Source organism: Eretmochelys imbricata, chromosome 4, assembly GCF_965152235.1.
Source record: "Eretmochelys imbricata isolate rEreImb1 chromosome 4, rEreImb1.hap1, whole genome shotgun sequence".
Classification (NCBI taxonomy): domain Eukaryota; kingdom Metazoa; phylum Chordata; order Testudines; family Cheloniidae; genus Eretmochelys; species Eretmochelys imbricata.
This window is the reverse complement of record NC_135575.1, coordinates 83654739-83674401: the sequence shown is the minus strand read 5'-3', so window position 1 is coordinate 83674401 and position 19663 is coordinate 83654739. Positions and strand designations below refer to the sequence as shown.

General features: G+C 40.0%; 1 protein-coding gene across 1 annotated transcript in view; it reads right to left on the bottom strand.

Annotated features, from left to right (window-relative positions):
- The window catches only part of SNX25 (sorting nexin 25), a 169415-nt gene that overhangs the window by 79224 nt on the left and 70528 nt on the right, over window positions 1–19663 (bottom strand). Inside the window, exon 6 of the mRNA XM_077815548.1 lies at window positions 12875–12945. Within this exon, the coding sequence (XP_077671674.1) occupies window positions 12875–12945 (71 nt within the window). The remainder of the gene's footprint in view (window positions 1–12874; window positions 12946–19663) is intronic.

Below are 19663 nucleotides of genomic sequence, written 5' to 3'. Positions count from 1 at the left end.
CAGCCTCTCCTCATAAGTCATGTGTTCCAGACCCCTAATCATTTTTGTTGCCCTTCGCTGGACTCTCTCCAATTTATCCACATCCTTCTTGTAGTGTGGGGCCCAAAACTGGACACAGTACTCCAGATGAGGCCTCACCAATGTCGAATAGAGGGGAACGATCACGTCCCTCGATCTGCTCGCTATGCCCCTACTTATACATCCCAAAATGCCATTGGCCTTCTTGGCAACAAGGGCACACTGCTGACTCATATCCAGATTCTCGTCCACTGTCACCCCTAGGTCCTTTTCTGCAGAACTGCTGCCTAGCCATTCGGCCCCTAGTCTGTAGCGGTGCATTGGATTCTTCTGTCCTAAGTGCAGGACCCTGCACTTATCCTTATTGAACCTCATCAGATTTCTTTTGGCCCAATCCTCCAATTTGTCTAGGTCCTTCTGTATCCTATCCCTCCCCTCCAGCGTATCTACCACTCCTCCCAGTTTAGTATCATCCGCAAATTTGCTGAGAGTGCAATCCACACCATCCTCCAGATCATTTATGAAGATATTGAACAAAACCGGCCCCAGGACCAACCCTTGGGGCACTCCACTTGACACCGGCTGCCAACTAGACATGGAGCCATTGAATATCTGCTCCTTTTGATAGAAACAGCATAAAGGAAAAGTGTGTCGGTATTTAACTGCTAGATTATATTGCCAAAAAAAAAAAATCTTGCTTTTCACAACACTTCTTTGTGAAACTAGTGGATTTGTTACTGACACCACCAGCTGCAGCTGCTGCGGTATTAACCAACTGGCTAATATGGAAGTTTCATATACACACAGCACTGTATGAATTTTTTGCAAGACCCCTCGAGTTGAGCACACACAGTACTTACTTAATGCCATGCTGAAATATATAAGTGGCAAAAAACTAATTAACATTTTAAGATGAAGGTAAATAGTGACTAACCCTCACTGCAGCATTTACTGATCATCATAAACCTCTGTAAACTTTTTGAGACTGAACTTCACATTTTTAAAGCCTGCCTGGGCCTAGAAAAGTATTTGCTCAATTCTGAAAATGCCAATTGACCTCAAGTTGGAAAGTACAGTAAACAGGGTTCTTTCACAAGCCCATGACAAAATAGCTAAAATAAAGGTAAAACTAATTCTTTTGAGCTTAAGGAAGAGAATGAATAATAGAACTCCAGTGAAAACACAGAGAGAGGTTCTGTAGAGGAAAAAACTTAGGCTAATATTAGTTCTGTTGTTTAAGAGAGCAATAAAGGCAAACTTCTGGAAGGGAGTGAGTTTGCACTATTCTCCAATGAGCTTCCAACTTGCATATCCTCTGTTTGGAGCAGGGTGGGAACTCCTCATCTCCAAAGTTATGTGAGCATGTGCCCAATGACAGGCATCTGTCCAACTGAACAGTAGAAAAGCAAGCTCTATTACCACCACTAGCATGTTTGGAAGATCTCAGGAAGAAAGAGAAGATTCAGTGAAACTGCTTTTGGAAATGTGCAATGTGCAAAAGTGCATAACAATGGTTATGTCTAGGTCAGATGCACTATAACCCAAACCCTGATCTGCAGAAACTATTCTCTCTCTATGTACAGAATTGAAAGTAGTACCCATGCGAGCACAACCATAGTTCTCTGAGCACAGCCTATCACAAATACAAAAACAAAGAGGGGACTTGGTGCTTGAGTTTTGTGAGAATTAAAATCCAATAGTGTCCATGCTGTGCTGAAGAGGTAAAGTGCTATGTGAGTACTGATATTATTACATCCTGACCTACTGGCTAGCAAAAAAAATAAACGTACATACTTCAAGTCAGACTGAAGACTGAGCTTCAGAGTAAATGATGTCTAAAATATGTTTTTATAGCTGGCTGTTTAAATATTCTCCCCACAAACAGTCCTGTTGCAACAGTTCTGCTTCTACATTAGTCTTTAGCTCTGCCTATAAATACAAATATCTTTATACTTGGTGGGAATGCTCACCCTGAGAAACCTTCTAGTTCTCCAACAAGGATTTCTTGGGGAGAGTTCCCTTTCAGGCCATACTTTCTCACTCCTTGCTGGGAAGGGAGTGATTTTGTCAACTGTGATGCTCTTTGGACAATTAAAATGCAGTGTTTGAAAAACTCTGAAGAGAGTGTTTTTTCCAGTCCTCCTAGGATAGATGTTTCTGTTCATGCTAGAGTCATGTGGAAGGTAGGGAACTGAAAATTGGTGGGTGATGCTACAAGCCTTGCTGGGCTGCTGGCAAAAACTGCAAGTAGAGATCCAGTAATTGTAAGCTATTTGGAACAAGGACTGTATCTTCATATTGGTTGGTACGCCACCTAGCAAAAGGGTCCTGGTTTGGGCCTCTTTGCGCTAATGTAATACAATAATTAATAAAAAAAGAAACAAAAATGCTGAACCGGCAGAGTAAAAGAGTTGTACTTTTTTAAAAACACATTTTTAGATTATGAAACACCCATTAGATTATTAACAGAAATCAGCTGAAAAGTTTACTATTTGCAATTTTACTCTATCTTTACTTTCTGAATCTCTCTTTTATTTGGACAATGAAAATATATACAGTTTTATTTTTGTCTCTTGCCAGTTTCTAGTCAATTTCACTTTCCGGTTCACTCCCGCTCACATAATGCTACAATGCCTATGTCCTGACCTACACAAGGAGCTGAGGTCGAATTTAGCAGCGTTAAATCGATTTAACCCTGCACCTGTCCACACGACGAAGCCCTTTTTTTCGACTTAAAGGGTTCTTACAATCAATTTGTTTACTCCACCCCCGACAAGCGGATTAGCGCTGAAATCAGCCTTGCTGGGTCGAATTTGGGGTAGTGTGGATGCAATTTAACGGTATTGGCCTCCAGGAGCTATACCAGAGTGCTCCATTGTGACTGTTCTGGACAGCACTCTCAACTCAGATGCACTGGCCAGGTAGACAGGAAAAGGCCCGCAAACTTTTGAATCTCATTTCCTGTTTGGCCAGCGTGGCAAGCTGCAGGTGACCATGCAGAGCTCATCAGCAGAGGTGACCATGATGGAGTCCCAGAATCGCAAAAGAGCTCCAGCATGGACCGAACGGGAGGTACGGGATCTGATCGCTGTATGGGGAGAGGAATCCCTGCTATCAGAACTCTGTTCCAGTTTTCAAAATGCCAAAACCTTTGTCAAAATCTCCCAGGGCATGAAGGACAGAGGCCATAATAAGGACCCAAAGCAGTGCCGCATGAAACTTAAGGAGCTGAGGCAAGCCTACCAGAAAACCAGAGAGGCAAATGGCCGCTCCGGGTGAGAGCCCAAATCATGTCGCTTCTGTGATGAGCTGCATGCCATTTTAGGGAGTTCAGCTACCACTACCCCAACCGTGTGCTTTGACTCCTTCAATGGAGAGGGAGGCAACACGGAAGTAGGTTTTGGGGAAGAGGAAGATAGCTCACAGCAAGCAAGCGGAGAAACTGGTTTTCCCGACAGCAACAACTGTTTCTCACTCTGGACCTGGAGCCAGTACCCCCCGAACCCACCCAAGGCTGCCTCCCAGACCCGCCAGGTGGAGAAGAGACCTCTGGTGAGTGTACCTTCTTAAATAGTATACATGGTTTAAAAGCAAGCATGTTTAATGATTAATTTGCCTTGGCATTCGCGGCCAGTACAGCTACTGGAAAAGTCTGTTAATGTGTCTGGGGATGAAGCAGAAATACTCTAGGAACATCTCCATAAAGCTCTCCTGGATGTACTCCCAAAGCCTCTGCAAAAGGTTTCTGGGGAAGGCAGCCTTATTCCATCCATCATGGTTGGACACTTTACCACGCCAGGCCAGTAGCACGTAGTCGTGAATCACTGCAGAACAAAGCATTGCAGTGTATGTTTGCTGGCATTCAAACAACATCCATTCTTTATGTCTCTGTGTTATCCTCAGGAGAGTGATATCATTCATGGTCACCTGGTTGAAATAGGGTGCTTTTCTTAAGGGGACATTCAGAGGTGCCCATTCCTGCTGGGCTGTTTGCCTGCGGCTAAACAGAAATGTTCCCCGCTGTTAGCCACGGGGAGGGGTGAGGGGCTAGCCACGCAGTGGGGGGAGGCAAAATGTGACCTTGTAACAAAAGCACATGTGCTACGTATGTAATGTTAACAGCAAGGTTTACTGTGAAAGAGTGTACCTATTGTTCTATAAAATGTGTCTTTTTAAATACCACTGTCCCTTTTTTCCCCCCACCAGCTGCATGTATTTCAAGGATCACAGGATCTTCTCCTTCCCAGAGGCTAGTGAAGATTAGAAGGTGAAAAAAACGCACTCGTGATGAAATGTTCTCCGACCTCATGCTGTCCTCTCACACTGACAGAGCACAGACGAATGCGTGGAGGCAGACAATGTCAGAGTGCAGGAAAGCACAGAATGACCGGGAGAAGAGGTGGCAGGCCGAAGAGAGGGCTGAAAAGAGGGCTGAAGCTGATAGGTGACTGCAGAGTGATGAGAGGAGGCAGGATTCAATGCTGAAGCTGCTGGAGGATCAAACTAATATGCTCCAGCATACGGTTGAGCTGCAGGAAAGGCAGGAGCACAGACCGCCGCTACAGCCCCTGTGTAACCAGGCGCCCGCCTCCCCAAGTTCCATAGCCTCCTCACCCAGACACCCAAGAGCGTGGTGGGGGGGCTCTGGCCACCCAGCCACTCCACCCCAGAGGATTGCCCAAGCAACAGAAGGCTGTCATTCAATAAGTTTTAAAGTGTTGTGTGGCCTTGTCCTTCGCTCCTCCACCACCCCATCCGGTGCTTCTCTCCTCCACCACCCCTCCTGGGCTACCTTGGCAGTTATCCTCCTATTTGTGTGATGAATGAATAAAGAATGCATGAATGTGAAGCAACAATGACTTTATTGCCTCTGGAAGCGGTGATCGAAGGGGGGGGGTGGGGAGGGTGGTTAGCTTACAGGGAAGTAGAGTGAACCGAGGGGCAGGGGGTTTCATCAAGCAGAAACAAAACAGAACTTTCACACCGTAGCCTGGCCAGTCATAAAACTGGTTTTCAAAGCTTCTCTGATGCACACTGCACCCTCCTCTGCTCTTCTAACCGCCCTGGTGTCTGGCTGTGCATAACCAGTGGCCAGGCGATTTGCCTCAACCTCCCACCCCGCCATAAACGTCTCCCCGTTACTCACAGATATTATGGAGCACACAGCATGCAGCAATAACAATGGGAATATTAGTTTCTCTGAGGTCTGAGCGAGTCAGTAAACTGCGCCAGTGACCCTTTAAACGTCCAAATGCACACTCTACCACCATTCTGCACTTGCCTAGCCTATAGTTGAACAGCTCCTTACTACTGTCCAGGCTGCCTGTGTAAAGCTTCATGAGCCAGGGCATTAAGGGGTAGGCTGGGTCCACAAGAATAACTATAGGCATTTCAATATCCCCAACAGTTATTTTCTGGTCTGGGAAGTAAATCCCTTCCTGCAGCTGTTTAAACAGACCAGAGTTCCTGAAGACGCGAGTGTCATGAACCTTTCCCGGCCATCCCACGTTGATGTTGGTGAAACATCCCTTGTGATCCACCAGTGCTTGCAGCACCATTGAAAAGTATCCTTTGCGGTATATGTACTGGCTGCCCTGGTGGTCTGGTCCCAAGATAGGGATATGCGTTCCATCTATAGCCCCACCACAGTCTACTATGACCTGCACATTTCCCAGAGTCACTACCTTTGATAGCAGCAGCTCAATGATTGCGTTGGCTACTTGCATCACAGCAATCCCCACAGTAGATCTGCCCACTCCAGATTGATTACCGACTGACTGGTAGCTGTCTGGCGTTGCAAGCTTCCACAGGGCTATTGCCACTCACTAGTGAACTGTGAGGGCTGCTCTCATCTTGGTATTCTTGAGCTTCAGGGCAGGGGAAAGCAAGTCACAAAGTTCCATGAAAGTGCCCTTACGCATGCAAAAGTTTCGGAGCCACTGGGAATCATCCCAAACCTGCAACACTATGCAGACCCACCAGTCTGTGCTTGTTTCCCAGGCCCAGAATCGGCATTCCACGGCATGAGCCTGCCTCAGTAACACCATGATCTCCAAATTGCCAGGGACTGCAGTTTTACAGAAATCTTTGTTCATGTCCTCATCACCGCGCTGCCACCTCCTCACCTGTTTTTTCAGGTGCTGGTTCTGCATAAACTGCACGATAATGCACGAGGTGTTTACAATGGTCATAACTGCTGCGGTGAGCTGAACGGGCTCCATGCTTGCCGTGCTATGGCGTCTGCTCGCGCAATCCAGGGTAAAGGGCACGAAATGATTGTCTGCCGTTGCTTTCATGGACGGAAGGAGGGTTGACTGACGACATTTACCCATAACCACCCGTGACAAATGTTTGGCCCCATCAGGCATTGGGAGCTCAGCCCAGAATTCCAATGGGCAGCGGGGACTGCGGGAACTGTGGGATAGCCAGCCACAGGGCACTGCTCCGAATGTCGACGCTTGCCACGGTCCTGTGCACGCACTCCGCCGAATTACTGTGTCTAGTGTGGACACATGCACTTGACTTTATACAATCTGTTCCCAAAAATCGACTTCTGTAAAATCGGAGCAACTTTCATAGTATAGACATGGCCTTAGAAACTGTTTCTGCGAGGATTAAAATAACAGAAGCAAAACTTCACAGAAACATTTCTACCAGTCTTAGGTTTTTTAAAAACTGAATTTTACTAAATCTGAATCTGTGACCAAATTAGACCTGATGCTTTCTCAGTAAACAATCACTTGTTCTCGAAAGACAAAGTGATGAGAGAGTTTTACAACTGACACTAACTGAAGAAAGATGGGAATTCTTTGACCTGAGCACAAGCTGCAGTGGAGAAGAGCATAGTCCAAAAATCAGCATACAGAACGCAAGATGAGCCAAAAAGCACTCCCCCTCCAACAGTCATAGTTGCAACCCTCTGACTATTTTGTTGTGGGGGGAGGAGGGGCAATGAGGCAGCAGATGAGTGTAAAATCAGATTCAGCAGGTTTGTCTGTGGGAAAATGAGGAAAGTAATCTGCAATGCAAGCGTCTAAAACTACAACATCTATGCAGTGTGCTGCACGATGCAAAAAGAAAAAGTCAACACCTCAGAAAGCATTTGATGCTACATTAGGTTTTTTGTCACTTAAATTTTAGTGATTACTAATAACTCTCCTGGCCATGTAAATTAAATCATCCACAACAGGCATCACTACTGTGAATTACTGAACTTCTCAAAGTGTTCCTACATCTCAAACCACTGAGATATTTGCCCCTATGGTATTCACATTAGGACTTGACTGCAAAACTTCACTACTTGAAATGAATCAAAAGCAGTATATGTTCCTATCCACCCTGCCACGGTTTGAACTCAAACTCCAGAAGATTCAAGAAACATGAACCTGAAAAGAAATAATATCGCAGACCATGTTTCACTGCTTAGAGCTTAGTAGGAACAATGACAGGATAAAAATATTTTAAAAGTTACAGTGCTCTATTTAATAAAACCACCCTGTCACCAAGCTATCTAGGCAACAAATGGTACTAAGAGCAGATTATTAACAACAAAAGAATTTTAGAAGTCTAATGCCCATTTTTCATTTGTTATATTGTCTGTTCATTTTTGCTATTCAAATCAGTTGCATAATTAAACCAGGCTGGTCAATTTTTCTTTATGTTGTCATGTACTAGCAAAGTGTCTGCCATAATATATTAGCAAAACACTTGCAATTGATTGGTCTTTGGAGCATTCGCTGGTCATGTGGTGCTAATTGTTCCAGTCCTCTGCCTTTACAGCTGCTGCTACAGATGCCCAAATAGCAAAGAAACTGCACTCCTGCAGAAGCAAACCTAGCCATCTCCAATAAGGGCTGTGGCAGTCCTCGGAAGAGGAGGGAAGGGGAGTTCACAGCTGCCAGTAAGACTAAAACCACCAGAATCTAAGTTAAGAGCTGTGAGTGAATACAGAGCCAGGAGCTTCCTGAATGAGATTTGTGGGGAGGGCAGGGGGCGAGGAGTCACCACAAAGGATGTCCTGGGACACACCCAGGACACTTGTTAGGGCACAGGTACAGCTTAGCACTAAACTGTTCTGATCAGGTTCACAAGGAAATGGAGTTTTTCTTTAAACTGTTTTCACTGAAACTAACAAACACATTATATTTGCTTTTTCAAATAATTTCCTGCCCACCTTAAAAATAAACAAAATTTGAACTCTACAGCTGTTGACCATGTCCTTTGAAGGTCAGCTCCAGTTAGGTTGACCCTGCATAATTTGGAGGAATAACTAAAACAGATGAAGAACTTAAAGTTTATTCTATCTTTAGGTGGATTACAATAGTTACAAACTAGTGCACTGTGTCAATATTTTCAACAATAATTGAAAAAATGGTTATGAACTGTGAAACCTTAAATCATATTGACTCTGGGAAAGCTGCTATGTGGAGTTAAACGATAAGCCTGCAGAACAAGGCAACAATATGAGAATTGCAGAAGTATACAACTACATTTCCTCTAACAAAACTTCCACCTTAGAAAATTTTCAGAAACTGAGGATATTTACCAATAATTCAACTCTAAGGTTGTTATAGGAAATCAAAACTGCTGTTGCCCTCAATTAGGAATTAAGGCTAGAGCCTCAACATCCTACCCCATCATGCTGCTGGCTGGTAAAGAGTATTGTTGTAGCAGTTGTTTTTAAACAATAGGAAATAACAAAACTTCAAATAAAATACAGAACCAACTCCACAAAAGAAAATTAAAGGGAGAGGAAAAAAACTAGACTAGGCTTAGAAGGTTTAACTATTACTTAGTTTATCATTGTAGTTCTAATCCACAATACTGTGCATAGGTATTTTCAGTAAATTCCTGAGTTAAGGGACCCTAGAATGGTAGATTATTAGATTAGATATATTTATATAAACTAAAAAGTAATAGGCGCATTGGCCAAGGCAAAATTATAACTTGGTAATTATGTACATTCTCCCTATCAGGAACCACATTCCTGAATCTCATCATTTATATTGGGAGATGGGGTTTGTTTTAGGACTGTTGATTAACCACCATTAACTCATGCGATTAATTCAAAAAAATTTATTGTGATTAAAAAATTAATTGTGATTAATCACAGTCTTAATCGCACTATTAAACAGAATACCGATTGAAATGTATTAACTATTTTGCATGTTTTTCTACATTTTCAAATATATTGATTTCCATTACAACGCAGAATACAAAGTGTACAGTGCTCGCTTTATATTAATATTTTTATTATATATTATATTTTATTAAAATATGTGCACAGGAAAAATGATAAAAGAAATAATATTTTTCAATTAATCTCATACAAGTATTGTAGTGCAATCTCTTTATCGTGAAAGTGCAATTTACAAATATAGAATCTTTTTTGTTACATAACTGCACCCCAAAACAAAACAATGTAAAACTTTAGACCCTACAAGTCCACTCAGTCCTACTTCTTGTTCAGCCAATAGCTAAGACAAACAAGTTTGTTTGCATTTATGGGACATAATGCTGCCTGCTTCTTATTTACATCACCAGAAAGTGAGAACAGGCATTCACATGGCACTTTTGTAGCCAGCATTGCAAAGTATTTACTTGCCAGATGTGCTAAACATTTGTATGCCCCTTCATGCTTCAGCCACCATTCCAGAGGACATGCTTCCATGCTGATGATGCTCGTTAAAAAAATAATGCATTAATTAAATTACTGACTGAACTCCTTGGGGGAGAATTCTATGTCTCCTGCTCATTTTACCCGCATTCTGCCATATATTTCATATTATAGCAGTCTCGGATGATGACCCAACACTTGTTTGTTTTAAGAACACTTTCACTGCAGATCTGTCAAAATGCAAAGAACGTACCAATGTGAGATTACTGAAGATAGCTACAGCACTCGACCAAAGGTTCCAAAATCTGATCAGGATGGGGTGTAGAGCATGCTTTCAGAAGTGTTAAAAGAGCAACACTCCAATGCAGAAATTACAGAACTCGAACCAGCAAAAAAGAAAATCAACTTTCAGCTGGCAGCATCTGACTCAGATGATGAAAATGAACATGCGTCGGCCCGCACTGCTTTGGATTGTTGTTGAGCAGAACCCAGCATCAGCAAGGACACATGCCTTCTGGAATGGTGGTTGAAGCACAAAAAGACATATGAATCTTTAGCGCACCAGGCACATAAATATTCTGAGACGCTGGCTACAACAGTGCCAGGAGAACGACTGTTCTCACTTTCAGGTGACATTATAAACAAAAAGTGGGCAGCATTATCTCCCATAAATAGAAACAAACTTCTTGGGTGATTGGCTGAACAAAAAGTAAGACTGAGTGGACTATTAAAGTTTTACACTGTTTCATTTTTAACACAGTTTTTTTGTACCCAATTCTACATTCGTATGTTCAGCTTTCATGATAAAGAGATTACACTACAGTACTTGTACTGGGTGAATTGAAAAATACTATTTCTTTTGATTTTTAAAGTGCACATATTTGTAACAAAAGTAAATAAAAAGTGAGCAATGTACACTTTGTATTCTAGGTCGTAACTGAAATCAATATATTTGAAAAAGTAGAAAACATTAAAAAAAATAAATAAATGGTATTCTATTATTGTGTAACAGCACAATTAATCCCAATTAATTTTTTGAATTGTGCGATTAATCCCGATTAATTTTTTTTATCACTTGACAGCCCTAGTTTGTTAGTTTTTTTAACGTGACCTGAAAAACTTTAATAGTATCTATCTCTATAAAGCATTTCAAGATACAATTTGTACAAAAATATTGTACCATAAATCAAGTCTTGTCACAACAAAGCACAGAGCTCCTTAATACTGGCAATTGTAGGCAACCGTACGCTTGGAAAAATTGGTTTTTTTGATGGACTCATTAGTTTGTTTTATAAAGTAATAAAATAAGAAAGAGGAAAACTCTTTCCAGTAAATTAACCTTTCATTTGAAGTACATTAATATTCCCTTTCTCTAAAGGACAGTGAACCTAACACTGATTTTCAGGTTTCCTTTTGCCTTCTTACAGTACAAGCAATTTGTTATGAATCAGCAGATAGTTAGCTCTACTTTATGTTATAAAAGAAAGGAATTTCAGTGGTGCCAACTTCAAGCATTCAAAAAATATGAGTCAGGCTCCAGAACACCAAGATTGGCTTGACAAAAAAAAAATTTTTTAATGATAAATGTTGGGGGTTTCCTGAATCTTTAGGGTGCATTCAGGTCACATTTTAAAGCTTTTCTCTGCATGCATTACAACTACAAATTTATTTTCTTTAAATGAATACAGTTTCTCATGCAATTTTTTGATTCCAGCACTTGGGATTCTGAGAAACCAAATATTGCAAGACTCACGATAAAATATGCAAAAGTTAATGACACTGGAATTTTATTTTAAAAGCCTGGAGGAAAACTTGAATAAATCTTCACCACACATTTTATAAATCTCCCTTCCATTTTAGATTATGGATAAATAATCGAATACTCTCTGTTCTATTACCTTTAAAAATATTTGTCCATGCCCACATGAAAACTGAGTCCAGTACCTTTACTATCACCACAATTTCTTGCAGACGTAGAAATCAACATTTCTTGAGAAAAGTAAACAAAGTCAAATAAAATACTCCTAAGTGGGAGCATAAATTCTACATGAATATAAATATTTTAAAGAAGTATACAGCATATATATTGAAAGGATACTAAAATAGGTATTTTTAAAATTGGGGGAGGGGTGTATTGAAGCATATAAAAAGAAAAGGATATAATATTCATTTAACTGCTCATATAGTACAAGCCTCAACAATGACAAGACCACAATTTCCGTAAATTCAGAAGAGATGATGGGGTATGGGCCCAGCCATCCCAGCTTGAGAATTGGAATTTTCTTCGATCTATCAGCAAAAATGAAGGTGAACAATGATACAGGGGAAGGACGGGGAGCTGCCTCTTTGGAAACACTTAGCAGGGCAAGTTTACAGCCAGCTTTCATTGTATGTGTGTTCCTGTGTGTGGAAAGTAGATATGGTACTGAGGCCTGTCATTGCCCAGGTATATGAATGAGAACCTGAAGGAAAATCTGAATCAGATTGTGTAAACTGGGGCCCCTTCACCTGACCTTTCATTCTGTGTTACACTATCCCTACTCCTCTCCCACAGCCCATCCTTTCAGTATACAGTAATCTACTTCCTCAGAACTGGAATCCCTTCACTATTAACTGGTAAACCAGACAGCTTCATAGAGATGGAGACATTGCTTCATGAATCCATAACATATTTTGAATGTGTCCTCGAAACGTCCTCCTTTCTCGCAAGCTTATGAGGATCAACCGCACAGTGCTCTCTGTCAGTTAGATCAGAGAAACCCAAACTCCTACATAATAATATTGGTGCAAGGGAGTATCAAGTGGCATTTATACTGGATAATTTTTTTTAAAAGACTGGATTAGAGGGTTAATTCTGAATAGCTAATCAATGACAAGTATTAGCCAGCAAATATGTGAAATTCAGTAATATAAGAAGTTTTACTGTACCATGTAAAATGCCACGTTATTGCAAAAACCTTAATAGAACAAGGGTAGGTGTACCAGTGACTGATATTTACTTTCTGAACCTGGTCTACAAAGAAACAGTAAGATTTTGGCAAATAAATTTTAACCACAATTGAACAAGTAAAACAAAGTGTGTGAAAACTGGAACATTAAAATCTAATGTTGGAAGGCACATTCTTAAAATCTGTCCAGGACCTGTGCACACAAACCCAGCTGTGTACATGTCTTACATTCGGATATCTTGTTTATTTTATTAAATATGCAGCCTTAACTCCTAACAGAATGCATGCTTACCTTTCTGTCTTTTCATTTGGGGAAAGTTGCTGATTGTGGTTGCTTGAACTATTTCCACTACGATTTGATACCTAGTTTTAAGAGGGGAGAAAAAAAGATAAAAGATGGTCTTTTATAAATTTGCTCTTCACATTGCACACTTTTAGAAGTAAAAATGTAGAACAAACTCACATTCCCATTCAGAGGGAGAGTATGTCTGGAAATAGAGTGGGAGAGGAGAATTCTCAAAGATGGAACAAACAAAAAATGAAAAATTATCCAAAAAACCCAGCAATAATTACGATGTCCCCTTGGTTCCACTGAAAACCTTGGAATACTGTACGACAGGTGCTTAAAAACTTAATAAAAATTAATGAAAGTGTAATACAAAACCATGGTCTTAAAATTCAAAGGTGAAACAAAGTAATATTGGCAAACAGAGTGAGACTGAAATGTAATAAACTTGGCAGAGTGATGAAATTAAAAACATGCCCGAGGGAATAATCAAGACTTCGCTGTAAAACTGAGACAGATTTCAGGAGAGAGTTCCACGTGCAAAGGCCTCCTACAGCAAAGGCAGACTTGTCAGGTGATGTAACATGCAATTGTAGTGTTCGAAGGGGAAGGAGCTCAGGTAGCTGTAAGGATGATGCAGTCAGGGTCTGTATCCTTTAAGGCTTTAAAACCAAAATCTTTTACTTTGTACAAAGTCAATGTACAGAATGAGGTGTAGTAGACTCAAGGTTACTCAAATCAGCGAGTAAACTGTAAGTCCCTGAGAAACCCTGCTGAAAAGGGAAATACACTGTGCTGCCCAGGCATAATGAACAAATTCTTCTAAGAAAAGAGAATCCCCCACATCAGAGACAGACATGCTCCTATAAGAGTGGCAGAGTAAGGGAAGGGAATGATACGGTTTCCTCTGCCATCCCTTTTCCTACCCCAGAAAAAGCCAGAGTAAGAACCACAGTTAACCAAAAAAAGCAGTCACTGAAAGTTACGTCCTCACAATTAATAACCTGCCTGCTTGGTCCTTTGTCCCTGTTCCTGACCTGAGCTACACACAGATTTATATTTGACGCTTGGGAGGTAGATACATTTGTACAGAAAGAAAAAACTGCACACAGCAGCAGGAGTTGGATGATAACATAGTTAAGAAGTGGTGATATTTTTATTCAAGATACTTCTACTATTCATTCATCTTTACAGCTTTCATAAACTCCTTGCTACACTGAAACTTTATTTATTCTGTCACAGAGATATTCAACACTTTTCCTCTGAGCATATTCGTGAGGAGATGAGGATTAACTAATGGTTTCTGAACTTTTCTAACATTCCAAGAAAATGTGCCTAATAAGTTTTTATGGCTACTGTAAATTTATGCATTAGTTTATTTTTGAACACCTTCCATATTGCATTGGACTTTTCCTGCCATTACTTTATCCCAGTTGATTTCACTCAACAGCATATGCTTTTCAAAATACCTATGAGGAAGAATGGCCCACTGGTCACCATGCTAGCCTGGGACTAGAGCCAATTCCTTGCTATAACACAGACTTCCTGTGTGACCTGGGAAAGTCACTTAGTCTCTCTCTGTGCCTCAGCTACTCCTCTGTAAAACAGAGGTCGCAGCACTTCTCTACCACACAGGGGTGTGGTGAGGATAACTACATTAAGCATTGAGAGTGCTCAGATACTATGGTAAATGGCGGCCAAATTAGTTCACCAGATAACATACTTGGCTCCCAGTTACCCAGATAAGTTATTTTTTTCCTCCCACTCTAGTCCTAACGATTAGAATTGCTATGATGCCTAGAATATCTAAGCTGTGAAAGCATCTAAGCAATCCTAACAGTCAGGACTAAAGGGGCAAGAAAATATTAAATTGTCTAGGTAATTGGGAATAAAATAAACTAATGCATAAGTGAGTCAATTATTTTTCAGTCCTTTGTAGCTTACTCCATTTCATTTTTTAAAAAAAGAGCCGCACATGCTGTAGACTGTGTGATCACAGGCTCACGTTGCTGTTAGCTCTGTTTTCCCTGCCCCAATCCCCTTCCCCTGCTGTTTGTTATCCTTACTCTTCCCATCACTTCTAAAGCAAGAAAATAAGCTTTGTGGCAGGGGCTGTAGTCTATGTTTTGACATCTAGTAACCCGTGGTGCTACACAAATAAATAAAATATTAATTGTGATACTGCTCTACCTTCATCACAGCTGCTAATCAGAGGGAAAATTAACCATCCGCTTCCTTCCTTTATTATCTTTCATTCTCAGCCAATTCTAGTTCATTCAACCTCTTTATCTCACAAAAACTTATGGCACTATATAAAACTACTACCTATGGTTTCAGATCTTATATGTAAGGATTCTCCTTTCCTTCCCTATTCTCTGCAATCTCATTCAACTTTCCCCATTACCTTAAATTTGGGGAGAAGGGACGTTCAAGGATTGTGGGTCACATTGTCATGATCTACTGTACGTATATATTTTATATTTTCTCTTCAGGTTTTCACATCCTTATGAAGAAAATTTCTCTGTAAGACCCTTTTCCTTGATGAAAGGAAATAAGGACATAAATATTGTAGCTACTTCACACAAACAGGAGTCAAAACTTTCCCCAAAATAACCAAGTAGCACTGGAAGGTAGCTATCCTTCAAAGTCACATGATCTTCTGCTCTGGAAACCTTCAATATTTCGTACCCAGTGCTGAAGCCCAAGGAAGGTATTCCAGTTCTCCAGCAGATACAGGTAGGTGGATGAAAGAGTGATCAAGACACTTAAGTCCAAAACTGACTGTAAAGCATTACAAAGGGATCTCACAAAACTGGGTGACTGGGCAACAAAATGGCAGATGAAATTCAATGTTGAAAAGTGCAAAGTAATGCACACTGGAAAATATAATCCCAACCAGTGTGGATAAAAAAATCAATGATTTAAAAATTCAGATTTTTTTTATTTAAATTGGATTTTATAAAATGGATAAAATGCTTTAGATTTTAGATAAAACTATCTAAGGATAGTTTTAATTAGGATGCATTATAGTCATGTAATGTTTAAGAAAAGTTTTGTAAATGAGTTCCAATAGTTCATGGATTAGGGACCCAATCTTATGGAGGTTTCAGGGACTTCTGTATAGATTATTTAGGTTAATCTTTCTATCTACCCAACGGGACTCAGTGCTCAGTCTAGAAGATACCATCAGAGATGTTTAGTTTTGCAGTTCTCAAATTGTGGATTTGTGTCTCCAGAAATAACATGCTTGTTAACAGCAAAAATGTTTTTAAATAATTAAATAAATAATACAAAGAGGTGAGAAATAGCAGACCTCAACCCTACTGTCCCTCTACAAATTTGTGTACACAGAATCAATCCTTGACCTCTCTCTAAAAGTGCAAAGTTTCAAAACGTTTAATAAATAGAAGATTGTTGGGGGAAGAATAGATCTGGACAAGGAAAAGTCTGGAGATAAATGTGAGAAGGGAGGGACAGGCAGTAGAAACAAAACTGAAATTGTTTGAGCAGCATATTCCAGAAGGTCCTTCCAAGTGTAGTCTTCATTGATTTGAGATCTACCATGCCATTCTCTCCCTAGAAGGGAAAACCTATAATGGCAGCAGGCTGTAAAAAAGACACAGTTTGGGAATATTTTAATGAAGCTCCTCTACCTGTGGGTAAGACAGGTATGCGTTCAAAATGCAAACAGTGCAACAAAGAAATGCAAGGCCTCGTTGCCAAATGAAACAACATCATGAGAAGTGTTCCTCCTCAGGAGGACGCTGCGTTGAAGATGATGAAAGGAACATGTCTGAACATGCAGGATCTTCAGGTTAGTTAACTTTCTTATTTCATACTTCTTTCTTAAGGACTGCCGGTCTTCCTTCTGGACTATTCTTGAATTCTCATGTTTGAGCAAAAAATATAGTTGTTACTCTATGGTACTATCATTTCAGATAAAGTTGTGACAAAAAATAAATAGCTGAAATAGGCAGATCTTCTCTTTATAATTCCCCCTTTAAAGTAGTACTATGTGTCAGTGAATGCAATGAGTAATACTAAATGAGCAGTATGGTAATAATAATTAAATAACTGCATTGACTTATTTTGTTTAGGAGAATCCATTCTCAACATACAGGATTCTGAAGACTATCCACCTTCAAGATCACCATCATTTTCTACAGTTTCAGAGTTATCTGCCAATAATAGGGTTTCAGTCACATCATGTATGTCACACAGCCACAGTATATCACCAGTAGCAAAAAGAAAAAAAAAATTCCAGCATCCAGAAACAACCATAGATAAGTTTGCGATAGGAACCAGCAGATTACAAAAAGAGGTAATGGATGAAAAAATTGCCCAGTTTGTTTATGCAACAAACTTTGCTTTCCATATGATTAAGAACCCACACTTCATTAACATGGTTCAGTCATTAAGATCAGGATGCAGTCCACCCAACACAGCAGATGTCGGAGGCAAATTGCTGGATAAAGTGTATGAAAGAAAAATTGAGCAGTGTGCAAAAGGTCTAGAGGGTGAAATTGTTAACCTGAGTCTGGATGGGTGGAGCAATGTCCACAATGATCCTGTTGTATGTGCTTGTGTGACAACCAAAGAAGGGAATGTCTTCCTTACAGAAACAATTGATACATCAGGAAATGCACACACAGCAGAACACTTAGAAGAAGTAGCAGTAAAAGCTATAACAAACTGTGAAAATAAATTAAAATGTCTAGTATGCAGCTTGGTCACAGACAATGCTGCAAATGTATCCAACATGAAAAGCCGTTTAGAAGAGAGTCCCAAGCTAATAACATACGGTTGCAGTGCTCATTTGATGCACCTCCTAGCCAAAGACTTCAGTGTTCCATAAATAAAGGCTAATGTTCTTGAAATTGCAAAATACTTCCGTAACAACCACTTTGCAGCAGCTGCTCTGAAAAAAGTGGGAGGAACCAAGCTGAACAAAATGCAGGGAAACAGCTGTTTTATTGCTGATGCTGTTGAAATTTGGAAGGAACTGAGTGAGATCTTAAAAAAAAAACTATGCAATGACAGAGTTAAATTACAAGCATTAAAAAAATGAATGGGACAAGCACTATCTCCAGCTCATTTTCTTGCAAATATTCTCAATACTCGGTACTAGGGTCAAACTTTAACTGCTGAAGAAGAGGAGCTGGCTACGACATGGAAATCCAGCAATCATCCCTCCAGAATGCCTACTATAATAAACTTCAGAGCTAAGGGTGAACCATTCAAGAAATATATGTTTGCTTATGATGTTTTAAAGAAAGTCACTCCAGTGAACTGGTGGAAGTCACTTAAGCACTCGGATTCAGAGACTGTTGAAGTGATAATCTCACTATTAACAGCAGTAGCTTCTTCTGCCAGTGTAGAAAGAATATTTTCTTCCTTTGGACTAATTTATTCCAAATTGAGAAATCGTTTGGGACCTGAAAAAGCAGGAAAGCTTGTTTTTGTTTTCCAGATTCTGAACAAACAGGAAAATGAAGGTGAAGACAACTGAGTTAGCTGCAGAAGCCAATATTTTAAATTTCTCATGTTGACCTGGCTGACATAGTCAATTTAATTTTTGGTTTTTTTTAAAAAATATTTTGTTTAACTATTTTAGTTAAAAACAATTTTAACAAAAACAAACCTGATTTTAAAAAACTTGAATGTTTAACTAAATTCAAATTTCATATGCTTGTTTTGTTAAAACTTTATATGTTTGCGGTTGAAGAAAAAATCCAGAATACATAATGTTATTGTTTTAGTTAAATAAAACAATGTAAATGTCTATCTGGTGATGTCCTGCTCCTAATACAGCATGGCAAGAAAATCCTCCAAATATTAATGATTAACCTGTTGAATTGGAGATAGTTCACCTCCCAATGACTTCATAAATATCTGCTTCACTTACCTTTGGTAAATGAAATAACCAAACAATTATTCATTTACAGATATATCTGTAAAACTAATCTGAAAAGTTTTCAAAATAAATCACTTAAAAATGTATAGTGTGTACCTTCTAAAAATGAAACCTACATCTATCTCTGAGTTGTGAAGAATATATATTAAGGTTATAACAACCAACAAGATGCACTTTTATGTAGAAATCCAAGATTAAATCGAGTCTTCCTGACTAGTGATTTCAATCATGATTTAAATCAAATCCACTCTGATCCCAACTATACATACAAAATGATGGGGTCTAAATTAGCTGTTACCACTTAAGAAAGAGTTCTTGGAGTCATTGTGGACAGTTCTCTGAAAACATCTTTCAAATGTGAGGTAGCAATCTAAAAAGCTAACAGAATTAGGAAAGGCATAGACAATAAAACAGAAAATATCATAATGCAACTATAAAATCCATGGTATGCTCACACCTTAATATTGCATGCATTTCTGGTCACCCTGTCTCAGAAAAGATACCAAGGGTCACCTAATGAAATTAATAGGCAACAGGTTTAAAACAAAACAAAGGGAAGTACTTCCTCACCTAACACACAGTCAACCTGTGGAACTCATTGCCAGGGAGATGTTGTGAAGGCCAAAAGCATAACTGGGTTCAAAAAATAAACAGATAAATTCACGGAGGATAGGTCCATGAATGGCCATTATCCAAGACAGTCAGTGACAATGATCTGGGTGTCTGTAGGCCTCTGACTGCCAGATGCTGACTGGATGGAAGGGGATGGATCACTCAGTTATTGCCCTGTTCAGTTCGTTCCATCTGAAGCATCTGGCACTGGCCACCTACGTTGCCTCTAAGGTGCGTGTCTGCACAGCCACGCAGGAGGCCACCAAGGG